Source organism: Mesoplodon mirus (genome assembly GCF_964341445.2).
Source record: "Mesoplodon mirus genome assembly, chromosome: 5".
Lineage (NCBI taxonomy): Eukaryota > Metazoa > Chordata > Mammalia > Artiodactyla > Ziphiidae > Mesoplodon > Mesoplodon mirus.
The window spans coordinates 51762356-51781882 of record NC_138980.1 but is presented as its reverse complement, the minus strand read 5'-3'; the positions used below and the strand labels follow the sequence as shown (position 1 = coordinate 51781882).

Sequence of the window (19527 nt, the reverse complement as noted above, 5' to 3'; positions counted from 1 at the left end):
TTCCCAGAACAATTATTTTGGGAGAATAATTCTTTTCCCAGGTTCCAGTAGCAATTTTTAGAATGAAATGGTGTCAAATTTGGCCTTTGATGTAGACAAAAAACATTTCTTTTATGTTACTTCCTGAAGCACCTAACCCAAGGCCAACAAATAGTATTTGCACAATAAACGATCATTAGATGAATAGATGAATGAATGGATGGCAGATGCTTCCGCACTTGACTGAAGCTTTCTTTTAAAAGAATCTGATATTATAAACTTTATTTCCTTCCCTCCAAATCAGTATGTCAACTTGAAATCTTTTGTAGTTGTTCCATGTCTATGTGCTTTAAAGAAAAACCCAGAAAACTGCACAGGGGAGGAACCCTGTTGTGTTCTCCCTCATAAACCCTGTCATTAGTAGCATAGCATTGCAAACTGAGGTCCATGGGTTCCCGAGGATATTAATCATTCTCTAGCTGAAGGGGGTGGCGGGGCGGGGTGGGGGAGCTTCTCATCAGATAAATTTGTGAAATGCTGGATTAAACAGTGAGGCAGCTTTCTTTTTTGTGAGACTTCGCAGAGCCTTTAATATGCTAATATACATCTAATGTATCTCCAAGAGAGCATTAGAATATGTAAGCGTTGAAAATTGGAAGGATTACTTTTTGTGGGCGAGGCAGGGCAGGGGTGCAGGGAGGAGGGAGGTATAATTTTTTTTATTGTGGTAATACATAACATAATACTTATCATTTTAACGTTCAGAAGGGTACAATTCGGGCTTCCCTGGTGGCGCAGTGGTTGAGAGTCCGCCTGCCAATGCAGGGGACACGGGTTCGTGCCCCGGTCCGGGAAGATCCCACATGCCGCGGAGCGGCTGGGCCCGTGAGCCATGGTCGCTGAGCCTGCGCGTCCGGAGCCTGTGCTCCGCAACGGGAGAGGCCACAACAGTGAGAGGCCCGCGTACCGCAAAAAAAAAAAAAAAAAAAAAAAAAAAAAAGAAGGGTACAATTCAGTGGCATTAAATAGATTCACAGCGCTGTGTAACCATTACAACTACGCCCAAAACTTTTTCATCATCCCCAACAATAACTCCATTTACACAATAACTCCCCCTTCCCGCCCCCCACCATTACCTCTCTTCTGCTTTCTGTCTCTGTGAGTTTGCCTATTCTAGGTCCCTCTGTTGACTAAAAAAAAAAAAAGCACAACGTGAGAGTTGTGAGTTAAGTTTTATCTGGGGTGAAATGAGGACTATAGCCTGGGAGATAGCATTTCAGGTTGCTCCGAGAAACTGCTCCAAAGAGGTCGGTGGGGTGGGGTGGGGAAGTTAGTATATATGTGATTTGGGTGAAGGGGGGTACATGCAATCAAGAACACATGTTTGCAGAAGGTAGCGCTGGTCACAAGGAGCAGATGTCTCCATTAATTATTTTAGTGCTCTTCTAGATATGAGGAGATGCAAGAATTAGGCTCGTAAAGTCTTCTCCCGAAAATATCTACCTGAAGACCTATTCTGCCATTTTTTCCCAGAGCACCAAGTGCCTCATTCCTGATCTCCACCCTGAACCGCTTTCGGGGTGTGTTGAAGGTCAGTGGCTGCAGTGGCTAGTGACTTCATCTTTGTAGAGGCAGATGGCAAGTGCCAATTTTTAGTTGGCACCTCATATAAGTGGAATCATATGTGTCCTTCCATGTCTGGCTTATTTCACTCAGCATAATATTTTTGATGTCCCTCCTTGTTGTAGCATATTTCAAAATGTTATTCTTTTTCTGGCTGAATAATAACTATTCCATTGTATGTATGTGCCGCATTTTGTTTAATCCTTTTATCTGTTGAGGGACACTTGAGTTATTTCTACCTTTTGACTGTTATGAACAATGCTGTTCTGAATGTTGGCATAACAGATATCTGTTTGAGTCCCTGCTTTCAGTTCTTTTGGATACATACCTAGGAGTGGAATTGCTAGGTCATATGATACTACTACATTTAAACTTTTGAGAAACCACAAAACTCTTCCACAGAGGCTGCACCATTTTACATATCTACTAGCAATGCAGGAGGGTTCCAGTTTCTTTGCCAACACTTGTTATTTTCCATTTTTTAAATTATGGCTCTCCTGGTAGGTGTAAAGTGATATCTCCTTGTGGTTTTGACTTGCATTTCCCTAATAACTAATGATGTTGAGCTGTAAGAGTCCTTTATGCATTCTGAATATAAGTCCTTTATCAAATGCATGTTTTGCAAATATATTCTCCCAGCCCATGGCTTGCCCTTTGAAGAACAAAGGCTTTTAATGGCAATGAATTCCAACCTACCCATATTTTACACTTTTTGTGTCCTATTTGAGAAAACTTTGCCTAAACTTAGGTCACTAAAATTTGCTCACATATTTTCTTCTACAAATATTATAGTTTGGCTCTTATGTTTAGGTCTGTTATCCATTTTGAGTTAGTTTTTGTGTATGCCGTGAGGTGTAAGGGTTGAGGTTTATTTTTTGGCACATGATACCTAACTTTTTGACACCATTTGTTGATAAGATCATCCTTTCCCCATTGCATTTCCTTAGCACCTTTGCTCATAATCAGCTGATTATATACCTGGACTCTCCACCCCATTCCCATTGATCACATGTCTTCCCTTGCTCTAGTACCACACTCTCTTGGTCACCGTAGCCCTTGAGCAGGCCTTGCAATTAGGACGTATTAAGTTCTCCAACTTTGTTCCTCTTTTTCTAAATTGCTCTGGCATATTCTTCTAGATCCCTTGCATGTTAGTTTTACAAAGATCGCATTGAGTCTCTAGATCAATTTTGAGAAGATTGACATCTTAACAATATCAGGTCTTCTGATGCATAAACATGATATATGTCTCTGTTTATTTAGATCCTTGATTTCTCTCAGCAGCATTTTGTAGTTTTCAGTGACTAGGTCTTGCATAGCTTCGTTAAATTTATCCCTTCAGTATTTAGTATTTTTGATGCCATTGTAAATGATATTTTTATTTCCATTTCCAACCTTTCGTTGCTGATATTTAGAAATACAATTGATTTTCATGTGACAACTTTGTATCCTGTGACATTGCTGAACTCACTAGTTGTACTAGTGCTTTTGTAGATTCCTTAGGATTTTTTAACGTAGATGATCATGTCATGGACAGACATTGTTTGACCTCCATTCTGCAGCCACAACATGGAGACCTGGAAAGACAAGGGACCTGGCTGCTGTCTCACTGTTCATAAATGCAGAGACAGGAGCTTGAAACCTGGATCTTCTGGATCCTCCTTCAGGGTCCTCTCCACCACACCCAAGTTGCTTCTCAGGGTTTCAGGCCTCAAGAAAAGAAGCTTGTGTCAGCTGAGATTAGATTTGAATGGCTTAAACACAAAAGAAGTTTATTTTTCTCTCACTTAAAAGTCTGGGGGTTTGCATCCCAGGGCTGGTATGACAGTTCTGCTTCATAAAATCCTCAGGAACCTAGGCTTCTTCCCACAAGTAACTTCACCATCCCTAGGCCATGGACCTCCATCTCGTGATCCAATATGGTGGCATTTGCATTCTAGACAGCAAGATAGAAGGAGTAAAGAAGGAAAAGGTGCACACCAGTGATGTCTTCAGGTAGGCTCCGTGGACTGCCACACAACACCTGCACCCACATCTCTTTGGATAGAACCCAGTTGGGCCACACCTAGCTGCAAGGATGTCTGGGAAATATCATCTTTATTCTGAGAAGTCATATTACCAGCTGAAATTTCTGTTACTGTGGAAGAAAAAGAGAACAGCTGCTGGGGGATAAACAGCAACTTCTGCCACAACCTAAAGGGTAGGAATCCAGAAAGGAAACAACTTGAAAATTGTTGATGAAAAATTAATCAGTCGATCTAAGAAAGAATTGGAAAATTTTTTTCAAGCCAAATTTGAGGATTATAACCGGGAAGAGCATCTCAGAAAGCTCTGAGAACTGTTCTGCCAGTTAGAAATCAAGGCACAGTTATATAAGTTTTTTGAGACAGAGGACTGTGTATCAAATGATGTATTATTGACAGTTTACATAATCTAGATTTGAGCGTCATCCTGGTGGGTTGTGTGACCCCCTTACGAAATCAGGAAGGAATGTTATCTTTTAAGGAGTTGTCTTGTTGATGGTAGAAGAATGTTGCTCTTTACGGTTGAGCAGGTATTCCTGCAGATGGGGGAGGTTTGGTCGATGCACAATGAAGATACACAATGCACAATGCAGATACACAATGCAGTGCGGGGAGAGGGGAGGCCAAAGGGCAGAGAAGACTTTTTATGTTTAAATTTTTCTCGTCTTGCTATAAAATATGAATTGTATTTCACAAAATGAAAGGAGGAAAAAGGTGGCAGAGTTCGAAGTCGGTTGCATCTTTCACAGATCGTTTTAGGATCAGGTGAGCCAGCTCTCTTTAGTTTTTATAGCCCGTTAAGTTGACCTGAAGCCATTTAGTCAGAGGATAAAGTTAATCCTCAGAACGCCTTATGTTATTATATCCTTGTGACTATATCAGACATGTCTAATCATGGATGACCTTCTTTCATCTAGAAAAGATAAAACAAAAGATGTCTCCTCATTCATTTGGTCCACAAAAATTGCTATCTCCTACCCTCATGAACCTCACAGTTTGAGGAGAGATAGGCAGTAATGAAACAAGCACCGAAATGAATGTGAAATCACAAAGGAGCCATAAGGATGCTACAGGGGCACACTCAGGGACTGTGATCTAGTCAGGGAGGTCAGGGAAGGTTTGCCTGAGGGTTTGGATTCATTTCTGCAGGAGAGGCTACTTCCATAGCAGAGTGGTGTATTCTGAGAAAACCATCCTCTGTGCCGTTGTGGTTACACCTTATGAATCCTGCCTGGGGCACTGTACAAGTAAGAGATCGTTATTTAAGAACAAGGATGCCAGAGTGAGAGTAGGGTTGGGGTAGGGGAGGTGGGAGGTGGGGGAACTGCTCAGGGACTTTGAGAGAGTCCTTTGTGGCTTACACCCCAGGAGAAATGGAGAAGAGGAAAGGAGTTCAGAGGTTCCAAGATGGCAGGTCGAGGAGGCCAGGATCATAGTCCACTCAGAAACTTTCCTTGGGGGCCAGGAAGGAGCCCAAAGAATTCTGGGAGCCCAGAAGGAATTTTCTAATAACTGGAGTCACCTGTATGGAGGAAGAGAGCTTCCCATTCTCTAAGCACCCAAGCCAGGCTCAGGGACCATCCATGTCCCGTAACAAAGAAAGGGCTACTGGGTCCAGTGGACCATCAGGGGAGGTAGCATCTAACCTCCCACTCAGTGTCTAGATTCTGTGACTCTGAGACCTGGAACAGGGGAAGGTCCTAGCAGTTGTGGATGAGGGGAGGTCAGTACCAGAGGAGAGGCCAGCCATCCGTCACTTTCTGCTTCTCCACTTCCTCCTGCTTGGGGAACCTTTGCGAGCAGCAAGCAGCAAGAGAGCCTGAAGAAATCAACCAGCAGACTGCAACCTACCAGGTGTACTTCCAGCTTAAGGCAGGCGTGGTAGATGGGTCCCGTCCTCTGGCCAGCACTGGTTAACTGGTAAGGGCTGCTTGGAGCACAGTGTTGAGAAGGATTCTTGGAGTCTGGGACCCATAAGGAAAAGTATTACAATAGGTTGGCGATGCCTGCCTTTATCCTAGTGTGATTGTGAGGAAGGAATGGGATGATATATGTAAAAAATGCTTTGTAAATTGCAAAGTGCTATCCAAATAGTAACTAATAATGGTAGCTATGATTTTAAGTGCTTCCTAAACACCAAACACTGCTAAGAGCTTTACTTCTCACAATAACCTTTATGTTAGATACTGTTAATATCCTGCCTTTTACAATCGAGGAACCACGGCTTAGAAGAACAGTGTAATTTGCCTAAGGTGGCACAGCTAGTGAGTGTAGAACCGTGACACAAGCCTAGGTGTTTCTGACTCCAAAGTAAGTGCTTTTATAGACTTTGTTTTGCTGTCTTCAGAATATAGGGGATTATAACTGTAATTATTACTATTAATAGAGCAACTATTCTATTACTTGGGGGCTCAGCCCTAATTCCCCAGCTAACGGGATGTGTTTGCAGCAGTTTTTTGGTCCCTGGAAAGGTTGGAACTTGCCTTCTGCTCAGCTTACCAATTCTGCCTGCCTTTCTCCTGACCCGTCCGCATCCGCTCTGCAGAGCAATGTAATGACCCTCTGTTATGCTCCGTTCGCCGAGCCTCTTCAGAAGAGCACTTTTTAGCAGGCTGCCTGCGGTTGTTCAAGACTCCTCGTGAACAAGGCACAGAAGGATGATTCACTTCCGCAAGTCGTGCTTTCCTGAGAGCCGACTGTGCTCCCCAAATCTTTCCAGGCATGGAGATGTGGGGAGCAGCGGGCCGACGTGTGGTAGGAACTCCTAGCTGTGATGATTACACGCATGGGGTGGTTGGCAGTTTGCAGAACACTTTCATATCGATTTTCTCTCCAGGCCTCAGTTTTGTCATCTACAAAGTGGATGTAATGACGATAATGATACAGCGAAGTCTCATCTTTCGAAAGGGTTAGGTTATAATAAACTTACCACTTAAGGTGAAAATAACATAAAATCAGAATCACCCTTGACAATTGCCCATGGAATATAAAGACAAACCACCTCTCAAAAGCCCAACTGAGGCAGTTTTTCCTCCAGCATTAAAACTGATGACTGTTTCTCTGGTTGAAGTCATCACGATGCCTTCTGAGGTAATGAAAATACTTATCTTCTAAGAGTAGGCTCACTTGGCACCAAAGTGCTCACAGTACCAGAGGCCAGAGGGAACTAGGCCCCTGGGGACATCATCCAGGATACAGGCTCGCTGAGCGTGGGGACAGGAGGATCACCAGTCTCCCTAGTTAGGATTCCTTTCTCTTTCTTTTGGACCATGTGTCACTGAATTCCTGAAGCTTTAACTATATATATGATACAGTTCTATTAGGTCTGATTTCCTGACTTGCTCTCTATGAACAGGATTAAAACTTGAAAATAACATGTAATGAAGCAAACACCAGGCTGGGTGAGGGGAGATCTGGGCTCAGGCCCCAGGTCAGCCCTACCTGCATCCATGGCATCTTGGGCCTATGGACCTTCAAGATGAACTTATCACCCGAGTGTCCAAGTCCTGAGGCTGCATTTCTTGACTGCAGACTTGCAGGACCCTCGTGACTCTATTTAAAAAAAAAAAATGCTTATGTCCATCCCAGCTTCTACCTTCCTGCCTAAACTGGTGTCATCTCTGCCTGTACCACTGTGATGACAGCCTCCTCCCTGTGTTCCACCCTTCCTCTTGGCCTCCTAATCCTTCCTCCAGTGGCTATAAGAGAGCTTTCCAAATGCAATCTGATCTTGCCACCTTCTATAAAATACTTCATTTCCAGATGCTTCTGGGGAAAGACAAAATTCTCATCCCTGCCCACCTCTCATCCCCACCAGGCTTCCCCTCCTTCTCTGCGCAACACACACCCTGCTCTTCTTCTTTTTTTTTTTTTTTTTCTTAGTTCATCTTCCTGATCATTTTTATTGATTTTGACTTTCCTGAGTTCTGGTTCACAAAAGTAAATGGCATATAATAATTCTGGAAAAACAGTGGTCTAAGTGTGTATGGTCCATCCTAGGAACGTAGGTGAACTTCTAAAGACTTTTGTATTTCTTAATGTATAACTCTTCTCTGTTGATATCTGAAAGATGCCTAGCTGGCCTGGTCTTCTTTTAGTCCCTCCGGTTTCATATTTTCCCAGGCAAATATGGGCCTTTGCACATCCTTACTTCACCCTCTGTCTGAAATGCTCTGTTCTCTCTCTGCTGAGTTTATTCTAATCATACTCCATCCGTTTCCTCAGGGAAGGCTTTCCTGACTTTTCTGTCTGGATAAGACCCTCCTGATCTGATCTGATCTGATCTGAGAGAAAAGGACTCTCTTTGCACCATGTATCCTTCTTTTCTGCACAGGCCACTGTAACTATTTAAATTTATTTGTGGTTCTGGATTAAAGTCTATATTCCCTTCTGCCACACACACTACTATAAGCTCTATGAGAGCAGGGCCCTTACCTGTCTTGCTCACCAGTGTATTCTTTATACCTAGTACAGAGCCTGGCATGTGCTTGTATTCATTAAATATGTATGTGGATGGACCAATGGATGGGTGAGACACCCAAATGAACATTGTCAAATGATCAGCGTTGTTGTTTTGTTTGTTTTTCCAGTGATAAACTCTTTGGAAACTTCCTCTGAAGAAAATGGTACAAGTTGCAATCCTTTTAGAATGAAAGAGAAAAGTTACTGAAGGCTCCATTTGCCCTTTAGATAGTAGGTATTACAAACAGCTTGGCTCTTTTTCTCTCTGCTGTTTAAAAAGTCTTTTAATGAGCTTTCACACCGTATGTAGCAAATGACCTTTTCTAGAGCCATCTGTACAAAACAAAAGGGTGAATTGGACTAGTGGGTTGCTTCTGCCCTTGGAAGCGCAGCATCAGCCTTTTTAAACAAGGGTTCCTATTTGTGAATGACCTTACCCTCTTAGGGAATGGGGCCCCGCCCAGATTTCAGATTCTGACATCCTGGTGTTGAGACCACAGAGTTATTGGAGCGAGGAAAATTGACATGCCTGATTACTGGGTGGAACAGCAGGACTTGCCTGACGTGGGCCCGGCCGACTTCGTCAGTCTTGTGGTTGCTGGGTTATAGTGCCTCTGTCCATTCATAAACAGTGCCCTTTAGGGGCAATTGTTTTCTCATACTGCTTGGTCCTGGTTGTAGTGGAAGGTAGGTTTTCTCAGAACAGCGGCCTGCCAGGTGAGGGCTGGGCTTAGGTCAGCTCATTTCAGTCTGACTTCTGGAATGGTGGAGAGTGATCCTCAGCCTACAATGAGGGTACATTGCTTCTGAATGAAAACAAAATCGTGTTTCTCTCTGCATCTATCCCAGGAAGAGTGGGACTCTGAGATTAATTACATGTGGATAGGTAGTAACGTTTTGTTCTTAGACCTCTACTCCAGCCTATTCCTTGCTCAAAGACCTTTTGTGGCTCCCACCTGCCAAACAGCTCAAATGTAAGGCCCTCAGATTCTGGTCCAGACTTCCTGGCCTCCTTGTTCCTGACTCTCTGTTGCATCCCACCCACCCCAGCCAAATCAGTCTCCTTGCCACTAAGGAAACAGGTCCCTTACTTTCTAACCTCCATCTCTTTGCACATGCTTCCCCTCCAACTGGGCTCCATCCCCCCGTGGCTACCAGTCAAAATCCTACCCATCCTTTCAGGCAGCTGTCAAAGACCTTGCTTCTGCAGGAATTTTTCCCTGGTGGTCTTAAGTAGAATTTAACCTTTGGCTCTTGTAAATACCTTTAGAATTCATCTGTACAACTTTCAAGGCACTCACATTACATACAGTGTTGAGTGTTTTTTCCTTTCTTATATCCATGCTGTTTGTTGAGGCCAAGAATTATCTTATTTTTCTTTATTTCCTCCACAGCTCTTTGGACATAGTAGGTCCTTAATTCCTCAGTGGAGTCATCCTCTTTTATGAGGTGATTGAAGAAATAAAACAATTCAGCTTATGTCCTCAAAACTCATGAAGAAAGTACATTTATCAGTTGTCCAAACTCCCTTGCTTAAATTAAAGTAACTTTATGCTTTTGGCTAAATTAAGTCCTCCCTGGCCCTCTTTGAAGGATAACCTTGAAGGCAACCTTGAAGAGAATGCTTTGCTGTGTTGTCTGTGTGTGTGTGTGTGTGTGTGTGTGTGTGTGTATGAAGGTTATTAGAATAATCTACTTAGCAGATAAACAAATGTTTGGAATTACATGGAGTCATTTAAGCCTCAAAGCAAAATCATTCCAGCGCCTTTGTAGGGTTATTTGAGAGGAGGGTTGGGGGCAGGGAAGCTATCCTAAAATTTGCAGCAGAATCTAATCCGTTATAGTTCTTGGACCCTAGATGAAGCAGATGCCCTGCTCAGTTTTCCTTTCTGCATTGCCGTTTTTGAACATACAGCCCTTTTTCCATTGTTTTGAAGACACTAGCCAGCTCAGCCAGAGACACAAGTGTCCTCTCTGAGCGGTAGTTGCCGAGTCGGCAGCGCTGGGATTAGAGTATGTGCTTTAACAGACCTTTCTCCTTGGGCAGAATACAGTTGGCTCACTTCACCACCTTTCTTCCTTCCCTCCAAAGGATGCCAGGCACGCTAAATTGTGATTAAACAAAAGATTAAAATTCCGTGTGTGTGTGTGTGTGTGTGTGTGTGTGTGTGTGTCTGAACACTAATCGATTCTTTCAGTGGAATGTTAAGTAAAAGCATGCAGATACCAGAAGCAGTTATTTAGAGCGGCCAGTCAGAGTCCATTTCCAATTTACTGTTTAATGTGATTTCCACCATCATTCTGCCAGCCTCCTCCCTACACTCTCCCTCGCCTCCCTTGCCCTGTGCTCCTTTCCAACCTCTCTGCTTCCTGTAGCAAACGGACATCTGGGAACAGAGGGGAAGGAAAGTAGCAGAAGATGGTTGCTGAAGGAAAATAATCACAGCTTTTATAGACAAATCTGTGAGTCTGCAGAATTAAAGAAACTTAAAATTACCTCTGGATTGACACCCAGACATGCTTTTTTGCATAACATGTAGTGATTGCCATTGCATAAGAGTCGCTGTCTTTTGAGAAGCATTGTTTGTGTTTTTCTTGTTGCAAAAGGTCTGTGGCATTTGTTTCTGCTGTAGAATGCCACTATTAACTAAGGACTTTCTTCTTTCCTCAAGAACAGCGAATTTCCACATGGGCACATAACCTGCTGTTAATGAGGAAACTCTCTAAATCCTGTTACCAGCAATAGCCAGTTGAATTGGCTCAGGTGTTCAGTAGGTCCTTCTGCACGGCTCCCAGTTTTATTATTAGATTCCCATCTGTCTCCTTTTCTCCCAGACATGACCATCACATACACCAGATCATAATCCTTCTCCAAAAATAATGTATTAATAGTTGCACTCCTTTACCGAAGGGGCCTAACTTTGTGCCAGACACTGAGCTTGATGCGTTGTATAGATGAGTTCAGTTCATCCCCTCAGGTGCAGGTTAACCTGCAAGTTATTCTGATAATTTCCCCTATTTATCAGTCAAGGAAACTGGGGTCGACCTGCCCAGGAAGTAAAACCTATGTTTTTCCGTCTCTGGAATCAGAATGCTCTGAATCATCCAACTAGACTTCCTGCCCCATTAATGAGCAATCATTCATTCTGTCATTCACCTGATATTTACTGAGGGCCTAAGGTATTGACCTAGGAACACACAGTGACAGCTCAAAACAGATGTGCCCCTGCCTTCAAGGAGCTCACAGTCTAACCCAGGGAGAGAACAGCCAGATCTGGTTTGGTCTTTGGGGCTGACAAACTATGGGATTTGGGGCAAGTCTGTTCTACTCTGTTAGCTGCAGATTTCGTATCTGCAAGTGAGACAGCTGGATTTTGACAAGTGGTTTTCCACCTTTATTGTGAGTCACATGGGGAATGTGTTTAAAGACATCATCCTGGCCTCCTATGCCCAGATATGTTGATTTAATAGGTTCAGGGTGGGGTCCAGGCATTTGTATCTATAATGAGAGCTCAGGTCTCCCAGGAACCATCCTTTGACAGAGACTGATCTGGTTATAAAGCCACTAGCATCTACAAGGGATCTGTGTTGTCATGCCTGTATCCCCACACACAGAGTAGATCTTGATAAATATTTGGCAATAGTTGGAATGATCTATCTGTGGGGTTTCCATGGGTGGATGTCAGAGACTCCTGATCAAAATTTTCATAAAGGTTTCAGGATAGGATTCTAAGGACTTTGGGCTCTGAATGCTCAGTGGTTCTAGGATCGAAACCAACTCCTTTTCTGACCAAAAGCTCAGACCTATTATTGGAAATCTTTTAAACTTGTATAGTAAAATTTGAGTCCTGTATCAAGGTGATTTGATGAGATGTCAATTTACAGTAGATTCTTAAAATCCTAAAGGAGTTGGTACCCACATTGATGTGTAAACTCTGAAAGTGCTCCCAATAACACAATTTGTGATTTTTCTCAGTTGATCTGAAAGTACCTTTTGGGCAGGTAGTGCTGTCTCTATTTTCCAGGTAGGAAAATCGAGGTGCCTGTGACTCTTATAGCTTGTCCAAGGCCACACTACAAGGGCTTTCTCCACTAAAACCCAGCGTGGGAGCCAAAGAACATAGCTCTTATTCTCTGGCCTGCTTATGTGGCCTTGGTTGGGTAGCTTGGCCTCTTTGGACCTCAGTTTCCCCACCTGTAAGATGGGAGACAGGTGGACTAATTGTTTCTGAGCAGCTGCGTAGCTTGGTTATTTGAGGACCCCCTAGTAACATGTTTAGACATGCAGAAGTCCCTATGGCAGCAAGCTCCGAAGCCCTCTTAGTTTAGGGAGGAAATAAGAACTAATGAGACCACCTAAAACAGGCCACCTCTGCAGATCATTCCAGAGGGACATGCATCATTAAGGCAAAGGCAATGAAGTGGTAGAAGCTGTTAAGTGTGAAACTCCCAGAATTTTGGAATCTTAATTCTCTACCCTGTTGGTTCAGCAATTCACTGTTCATTCAAGGGAGTTTACCTCTATGCGGTCACAACTGTGAGATTCAACCCCGTGCCCTATTCCCAGCAGTGTGAGAAGACTTTCACAAACATATGGAGGAAACAGTGTCCTTTCTGGACTCTTAGACTCTTGAAATGTCCTTGTAAAGGTCGCCTCACCCTTGCTGCTCAAAGTGTTTTTCGGGGATCAACAGCATCAGCCATCCCCTGGGAGCTCTTTAGAAATGCAGAGTCTCAGGCCCAGCCCCAGACCTCCTATATCAGAATCCATGTTTAACAAGATCCCCACATGATCGTACTGCACAGGAAAGTTCGAGAAGCGCTAGCCCTAACCCCGCACTTGATTCCGCTCCTTCACATCCTGATGAACAGGCGAGCATCCTGTTCCTGGCCTCCTCTATCTTCTTCCAAGTGCCCCTGTTTCACCCTAATACCAGTCCAACTTTTAGAATTTCTTCTCTATCTTAAACTAATCCCTCAGTCATTCAGTAACTTCTGCCCTCGGCACTCACGCTAGCCTCAGGGCCTCAGAGAACAAGACAGATCCTCCTGTGTCCCCCACGGCTTCCCATCTCCCAGTCCTCCTACAACACAGTTTCTAATCTTCCTCACACATACCTGTATGTGGCAGCCTGTTGCAAACTCCCTGGGGCCAGGAAAGTAAGACAAGTGAGAGATGAGAGCCAGGTGAAATGCACTAAGGAATGGCGGGGGACTGTGGCAAAGTGGAGAGCCATGTGCTGGCCCAGCTCGGTCAGAGCATTGACGTGTCTTTTGAGTTTTCAGGAGAAGCCAATGAATCTTGATAAAACAATAAGAAATCCCTCAATTTTTTTCATGCTGGCAGTTAAAAAAAAAAAAAAGATCCTCAGAAGCCACCAGATTGTGTTTGCCAGTGATCACATCTAAGGTTTTTGTGACCATTGATGATGAATATCTGCTCAGCTTGGATACAATAGCCCAGGTGTAGCCTGACCAGCACAGAGGAGGCAGGATTATGGCCTCCTTCATTCTAGACCAGTAGTTCTCAAATGGGAGTGTGCATCAGAATCTCTTGGAGGACTTATTAAAACCCAGATTGCCAGGCCCCACCCCCAGAATTGCTGCTGCTACTTCCTGGGCAGGGCTTGGGAATCTACATTTCTAACAAGTCCCCAACCGGTGTGGTTGCTCCTGGTTCACGTTTTGAGAACCACTTTAGATTGGTTCCTCCCATTAAGGCAGCTGCGGTTTGCAGAACCTCTTTAGGTCCACCAGTGACCTAACGTCGTCAGTGGAAGTTCCCAGTCTTTGGGTAGCAGAAGAGGGAGAAGAAATTGGGAGGGAGGGCTGGAGGAAAGATTGCTAACCAGCTCTTGACCGACCAATCCTGACATCTAGAGGTAGAATATTTACTTCGGGTAGATCCCTGACCCATTCCAAGATTCAGTTTCCCTGTCTGTGAAATAGGGCAGTGGCCCCAGCTCAGTTTCCAAGTATATGTGTTCGCTAGTTCGGAGATTTGATTGTCAGTTTGTTTTTAGCAGAGGACCTTTTAAAAATGAAATCCCACATGGGACTCCGGTATAAAAAACAGACAGATGCGTTGCAGGTCTGATTGAAGGAGGGGAGACAAGCTCTTACTCTCAGCCTCCACCTTCCGAAGGCAGCACTGAAGGGTCTCCTGTAGAAATGTAGCTCACCACAGTTGAAACCTGCTGAAGGAACTTCCAGCTCAGCTCCTGTGATTTCTAAGCCTCCGAGAACTGTTTACAGGCATGTGACCTTTGTTTTTGCAGTTTTCTTTCCCTCTCTGACCACAACATCTGGCAGGCCCACTTTCAGGGTTTTCTTCTTGCAACTCAGAGAGGTCTGTAGGAGAGGGAATGCCAAGGATTGTCATTATCATTAGAGCCGTTGTGGAAAATCTGCTAATGTGAGAATCAGCCGGAGCCTTAATAAACAGGCGTGGGGATGATTTTATTCCAGTGGCTTCTTGTTAGTGCTAATGTTCCAGCACACCACGCATTCAGGGCCTAGTTAATTATATAGGAAATAGGACTAGTGGATTCTGCATGCCACAGTGACAAGAACAGGTGTGTGGGGTTTTTAATGGGCAAGGTGAGGTGGAAAACTGTTCTCATGTAGGTGAACACAGGTATTTAAACAGCCGTGTGGAGCAGTGTTATCTTGGGAAGACTCTTACTGAGCCCTGGGACCAAGTCCTTAGACTTGACTCTTGGCATGGGAAAGCATCTGGCACCTTCTGATGACCCCAGACACTGGAATGCGGCCTCCTTTAATTAGGGGAACTGCTTCCTAATGGGCCCACCAACATGGGCTCACCTTCCGGAACACAAAATAAATGCCTTCCTCTCCCAGCCCCTGGGGCTGCTCTCCTGTGGCTGCTCTATATTCCTGTTTTCTTTCAGCCATCTAAGTGCTTGTTCAGACCTTCCACACACATTTGACAACTGTTCCCCCTCTTTGGGACAGGGCCTTCTTTGGGACTGCAGAGATGACCAAGACCCGGCTTCTCTTCCTGTGCTCCGTGCTCCTTGGGCCCAGCCCTGCCCTGCCGTGCTCCACCTGCACCTGGAAGTCTATGCCCAGGCCATGTGCTCTGCCTGCCTCTCATTTCGCTTATCTGAAGCCCAACCCAAAGGCCCCCATGTCCATGAAACCTTCCCCAGTTCTCCCAGGCAGAAGCGAAGTCCTCTAGCACTTTCTCCAGACCTCTCACCCAAGATTCACTGCCTCTGCCCTGTCTAGTATGGAGCCACTAGCCACCTATGGCTCCTGAGCACTTGGAATGAGGCTGAACTGGGATGAACACAAGTGTGAAATACACACTGGAGTTTGAAGACTTAGTACAAAAAAAAAAAAAAAAAAAAAGAATGTAGAATACCTCAACACTTTTTTCCACTGTGTGTTGAAATGACAATACTTTAGATGGAGTATATGGAGCTAAATGAAATATATTATCAAAACTCACTTCACCTTTTTTTTTTTTTAATTTGGTTGTGCCAGGTCTTGGTTGCGGCACGTGGGATCTTTAGTTTCTTCATGCGGGATCTAGTTCCCTGACCAGGAATCAAACCCGGGCCCCCTGCATTGGGAGCACGGAGTCTTAACCACTGGACCACCAGGGAAGTCCCTCACTTCACCTGTTTTTAAAAAATTTTTTTAATGTGAATACTAGAAAACAAAGTTACATGTGCAGCTCACCTAGGTGGCTCACGTTATATTTCTGTTGGACAGCATCACACCTACCTCTTTCTCTCTTCCATGAAAGGAATGTCTGTCCATCTGTTTTCTCTTCCGCGGGTTTGTAAGTTCCAGGAGGGTGGACACTGTGTGTCGTCTTTCTGAACTTTGCACACCTGGCTGGCACGGAGCAGGACTAACAAAGCTATACTGAGGAAATTAATAAATGAACCAATGATGACAGACGTTCAATCAATACTGAAAGCTCCCTTAGGCAGTGTAATTTCTGGGTCTCTGTTATTAAACTTATTTCCCCTTTCCTTCTATTTCACAGTTTTTGTCTTTTTTTAAGGGCTCACACAATCAGCAAAAGAAGACCTTTTTCTTGGGAGAGGGGCAGAAGCTGAAGGACTGGCACGACAAAGAAGCCATCAAGAGGGATGCTCAGCGTGTAGGTACGAGAGCAGAGCGTCCTTGGACGGTCCCCTGGAGGGTGTTTGCACACGCGCATGTGTGTGCGTGAATGTGTGTGTTTAACGGGGGTATCTGGACCTCCTGTTGACTCCCTGTCCGTTTGCCATCATCCTTCCCCTGGTTCCTGGGATCCCCCGCTTCACCTGTTAGCTGACCCCTTTCTCCACTCACATCACCAGATCCACTGCCTTCGGGACTTTGCCCTGCTACCTCTGTGGTGATAGAAAATGTCTCCCTCCTCGAAGATATTTTACCACTAAAATGAGGAGCAGTAATCATAAGCGCCAACACTTACTGAACGCGTATGATGAACAAGGCCCAAGGTCCACACTTTTGTTGGTGAAACTCCTAACCAACCTTTGTAGCGCATTTGATGAGAAGGGACCTGGAGCTCAGACAGGTGGGGTAATTTGCCTATAGTCACACAGTGAGAAGGAGGCAGGCTTGGGACTTGAACTCAGGTCTAGAGGGCTGAGTTGATCCCTACCCAGCACCATAGCCACAAGGTTGAATGAATCGAGTGGGCTTCACCTGAAGTTTTCTTTGCCTAATTAGCCTTTGGAACTGTTCCTGTTACACTGCAGAGTTGGGAAGGGGTGGCGTGACTCGCCACATAATTTCTGTGGCGAGTCATCTCGAGAGAGAGCCTGGGCTAGGAGCCAGGAGAGCAGCTCAGACACCACCTACCAGCCATGTGACCATCAGATAAATTCCATACTCCTGGAACCTCAGTTTCCCCCTCTGTCAGCGGGGCTCCTGCTTCCTACTTTGATAACCTCAGGATGTTGTTGTGAAGGTGACGAGTAAAGTACAATTTACAATACTGGAAAGCACCATAGAAATATAAGGGATTGTATTTTATTCATTTTTATCTCAGTTAGAGGTACCCACCACTATTGATTTTTTTTTTTTTAAGTTATACTCTGACAAAACCAGATGACAATAAGGCTCTGAATAGAGCTGATGTAACAACTGACGGTCAGGGAAATCGAAGGCAGGACATGCATTTTTCTATATGCCAGTGATTTAAAATGAAGGGGAGGGCAGGTGCTGCCTAAATTAAGAAAGGAAACATTTGAAAAGAGCTAATTTTCCAGGCAGTTATACCGGAATTATTGGAACATGGGGCTAACTAGCCAGGAAAGAGTAAGCAGTGGCGACATTATTGAGAGTAATAATAACCAGCACGTGTTGAGCACTCACTGTGTGCCAGGCATCTTGCCCTGCATTCCCTCCTTAATCATCACATTAAAGCTTCTCATCCCAGGGAATACAAAGGGCAAAACTCAAGATGTAGAAAGGCTGAAGGCGCTCCTGAGATGACACAGCTGGGAGCAGCAGGGCTGGGCTTCAAACTCCTCCCTGCCCAGCTCCAGGGCCTGAACTCTGAATCACACTCCCCTGCACTGCCTTCCCGAAGCTTCCCTCCCCGCCCGAACAGATGCTTCTGCTCTTCTTTTTCTGCCTGTTGCATTTGTGTCCCTTGGGATCTGTGCTGGGCACTGGCCAGCAGTGTCTTATCACAGAGCAATGCAAGTTACAGGTGGCGGAGTCCTCTCTCTCGTTGGGCTGGATTGGAGTAGACACCACCCCTGGGCTCCCCTCTTTGCTTGCACCTTCTCACCAAGCTGATGTTGTCAACATTTACTTTGCAAAGTAAACGGGGTGTTGCTCAGTCCATGGGCTCCAGAAGATGAGGTGATGTTGGATCAGCTGACTTTTATTACCCTTTCTTCCAGACCCTTGCCAATGGCAGATGCTTCGGCTATTATTGCAGGGGTTGGGGGACATCCCCACGTACCATCTGCACCCTGGGAACCCAGAGAGTAATTTCCTGGAGCATCAGGGACTCTTTCCCCAGATAGATTGTAAAGAGAAAGGAAAACTGGTACTGGATCCACCCAAATCCATTGCTTAGAACAACACTTTTCAGGCAATCCAGGCCTCGGCTAGGCAAATCTTAATTTGTTTGCTGGCTTAAAAAAAATCAAAACATCTTTTATCATTTGTGGCAGTTTTGATTTATGTATAAAGCTTGCCTTGCCTGGAGAGTAATAATAGTATTTCCTCACATGGTTAATAGGGTTTATAGTTTACAGAAAGCTTTCATGTATGCAGCCTCTCATTTGACTTTCTCAGCGTGGTGTGGGTACCAGACAGGAACAAGCTACAGTTCAGAGAGGTAGTACTGGCCCAAGGTTGATCAGCTCATAGGCAAGTGACCTGGCCTCCCGTCCAGGTGATCAGCCTTCAGGGTCAGGGATGTTTGGGGCTCCTGGCAGAGTGGGGGAAGCATGGGCTTTGGAGCCCAGAGACCTGGTTTTATAGCCTTTCTGAGTCCTGGTTTATCTGTCTATAGAATGAGGGCTCTTATGCCTACCCTGACAGCTTTGCTGGGGACATTACATGAGAACAGGTCTGAAGTGCATGACACGTCCATGGCTGAGTCTCATTCCCCCTCACCTCTTTAGCCCTGCAAAATCTGGAGGAACACTGTATATCAAGTGTAAAGTTCTATCTTGGTGATTTAACCATGTTTTTCATCTTCCCTTCCCCACTCCACTTAATTGGCAACACTGACTTTGCTCTTTGCTCCTAGGAAACGGAGAACAAGGGAGGCCCTTCCCCATGACCGATGCTGAGAGAGTGGATCAGGCATACCGAGAAAATGGATTTAACATTTACGTCAGTGATAAAATCTCCCTGAATCGCTCTCTCCCTGATATCCGGCACCCAAAGTGAGTGTAACGTCTCTCATCTTCTGGGATCTAAGGATTTTGCCCTGGGCTCTTGTTGAGAATTAATTAAAGAAAAAGGTACATAAAGCACTGCTGGAGGAGATTTCCTCCTGTTACCCAGGGCCTTCATGTACAGCTTCGTGTGATCAGATTCTCCTAGAATTTAGAACTAGTGTGGCCGAGGGACAATATTGTCTCTCCAAAGGAGCTGGTCTCATTCCTCTTTTCAACCAGCGGAAACCATGACCTCTTTATTTCCTTTTTTGACTCTGGTCCACAGGGAAGTCCAGACCTCAATTTGCAAGACAGTTGCAGCAGCCGTTTCAACCCTCCCTTTCTCCACCTAATGTGTGTGACATTTTTATTTTTTATTTTTTAATCTTTATTTTAGCTATCCTGTGCACCTGTACATCTATATGTTGGTTATAAGCTATCTCAACTAACTCACTTTGAGAGAGGACATATCATAATGATTATAAAGATAACAGCGGCAGCTAACATTCTTTGAACAGGTAGCGTGTGTCAGGCGCTTCGTTTGCATT

General features: G+C 44.7%; 1 protein-coding gene across 2 annotated transcripts in view; it reads left to right on the top strand.

Annotated features, from left to right (window-relative positions):
* Positions 1–19527, top strand: part of GALNT10 (polypeptide N-acetylgalactosaminyltransferase 10) — a 214544-nt gene that overhangs the window by 81525 nt on the left and 113492 nt on the right. For both annotated transcript variants that reach the window (XM_082620416.1, XM_082620415.1), the window contains 2 exons: positions 16126–16228; positions 18847–18985. In XM_082620416.1, coding sequence (XP_082476542.1) covers positions 16126–16228; positions 18847–18985 — 242 coding nt within the window. The remainder of the gene's footprint in view (positions 1–16125; positions 16229–18846; positions 18986–19527) is intronic.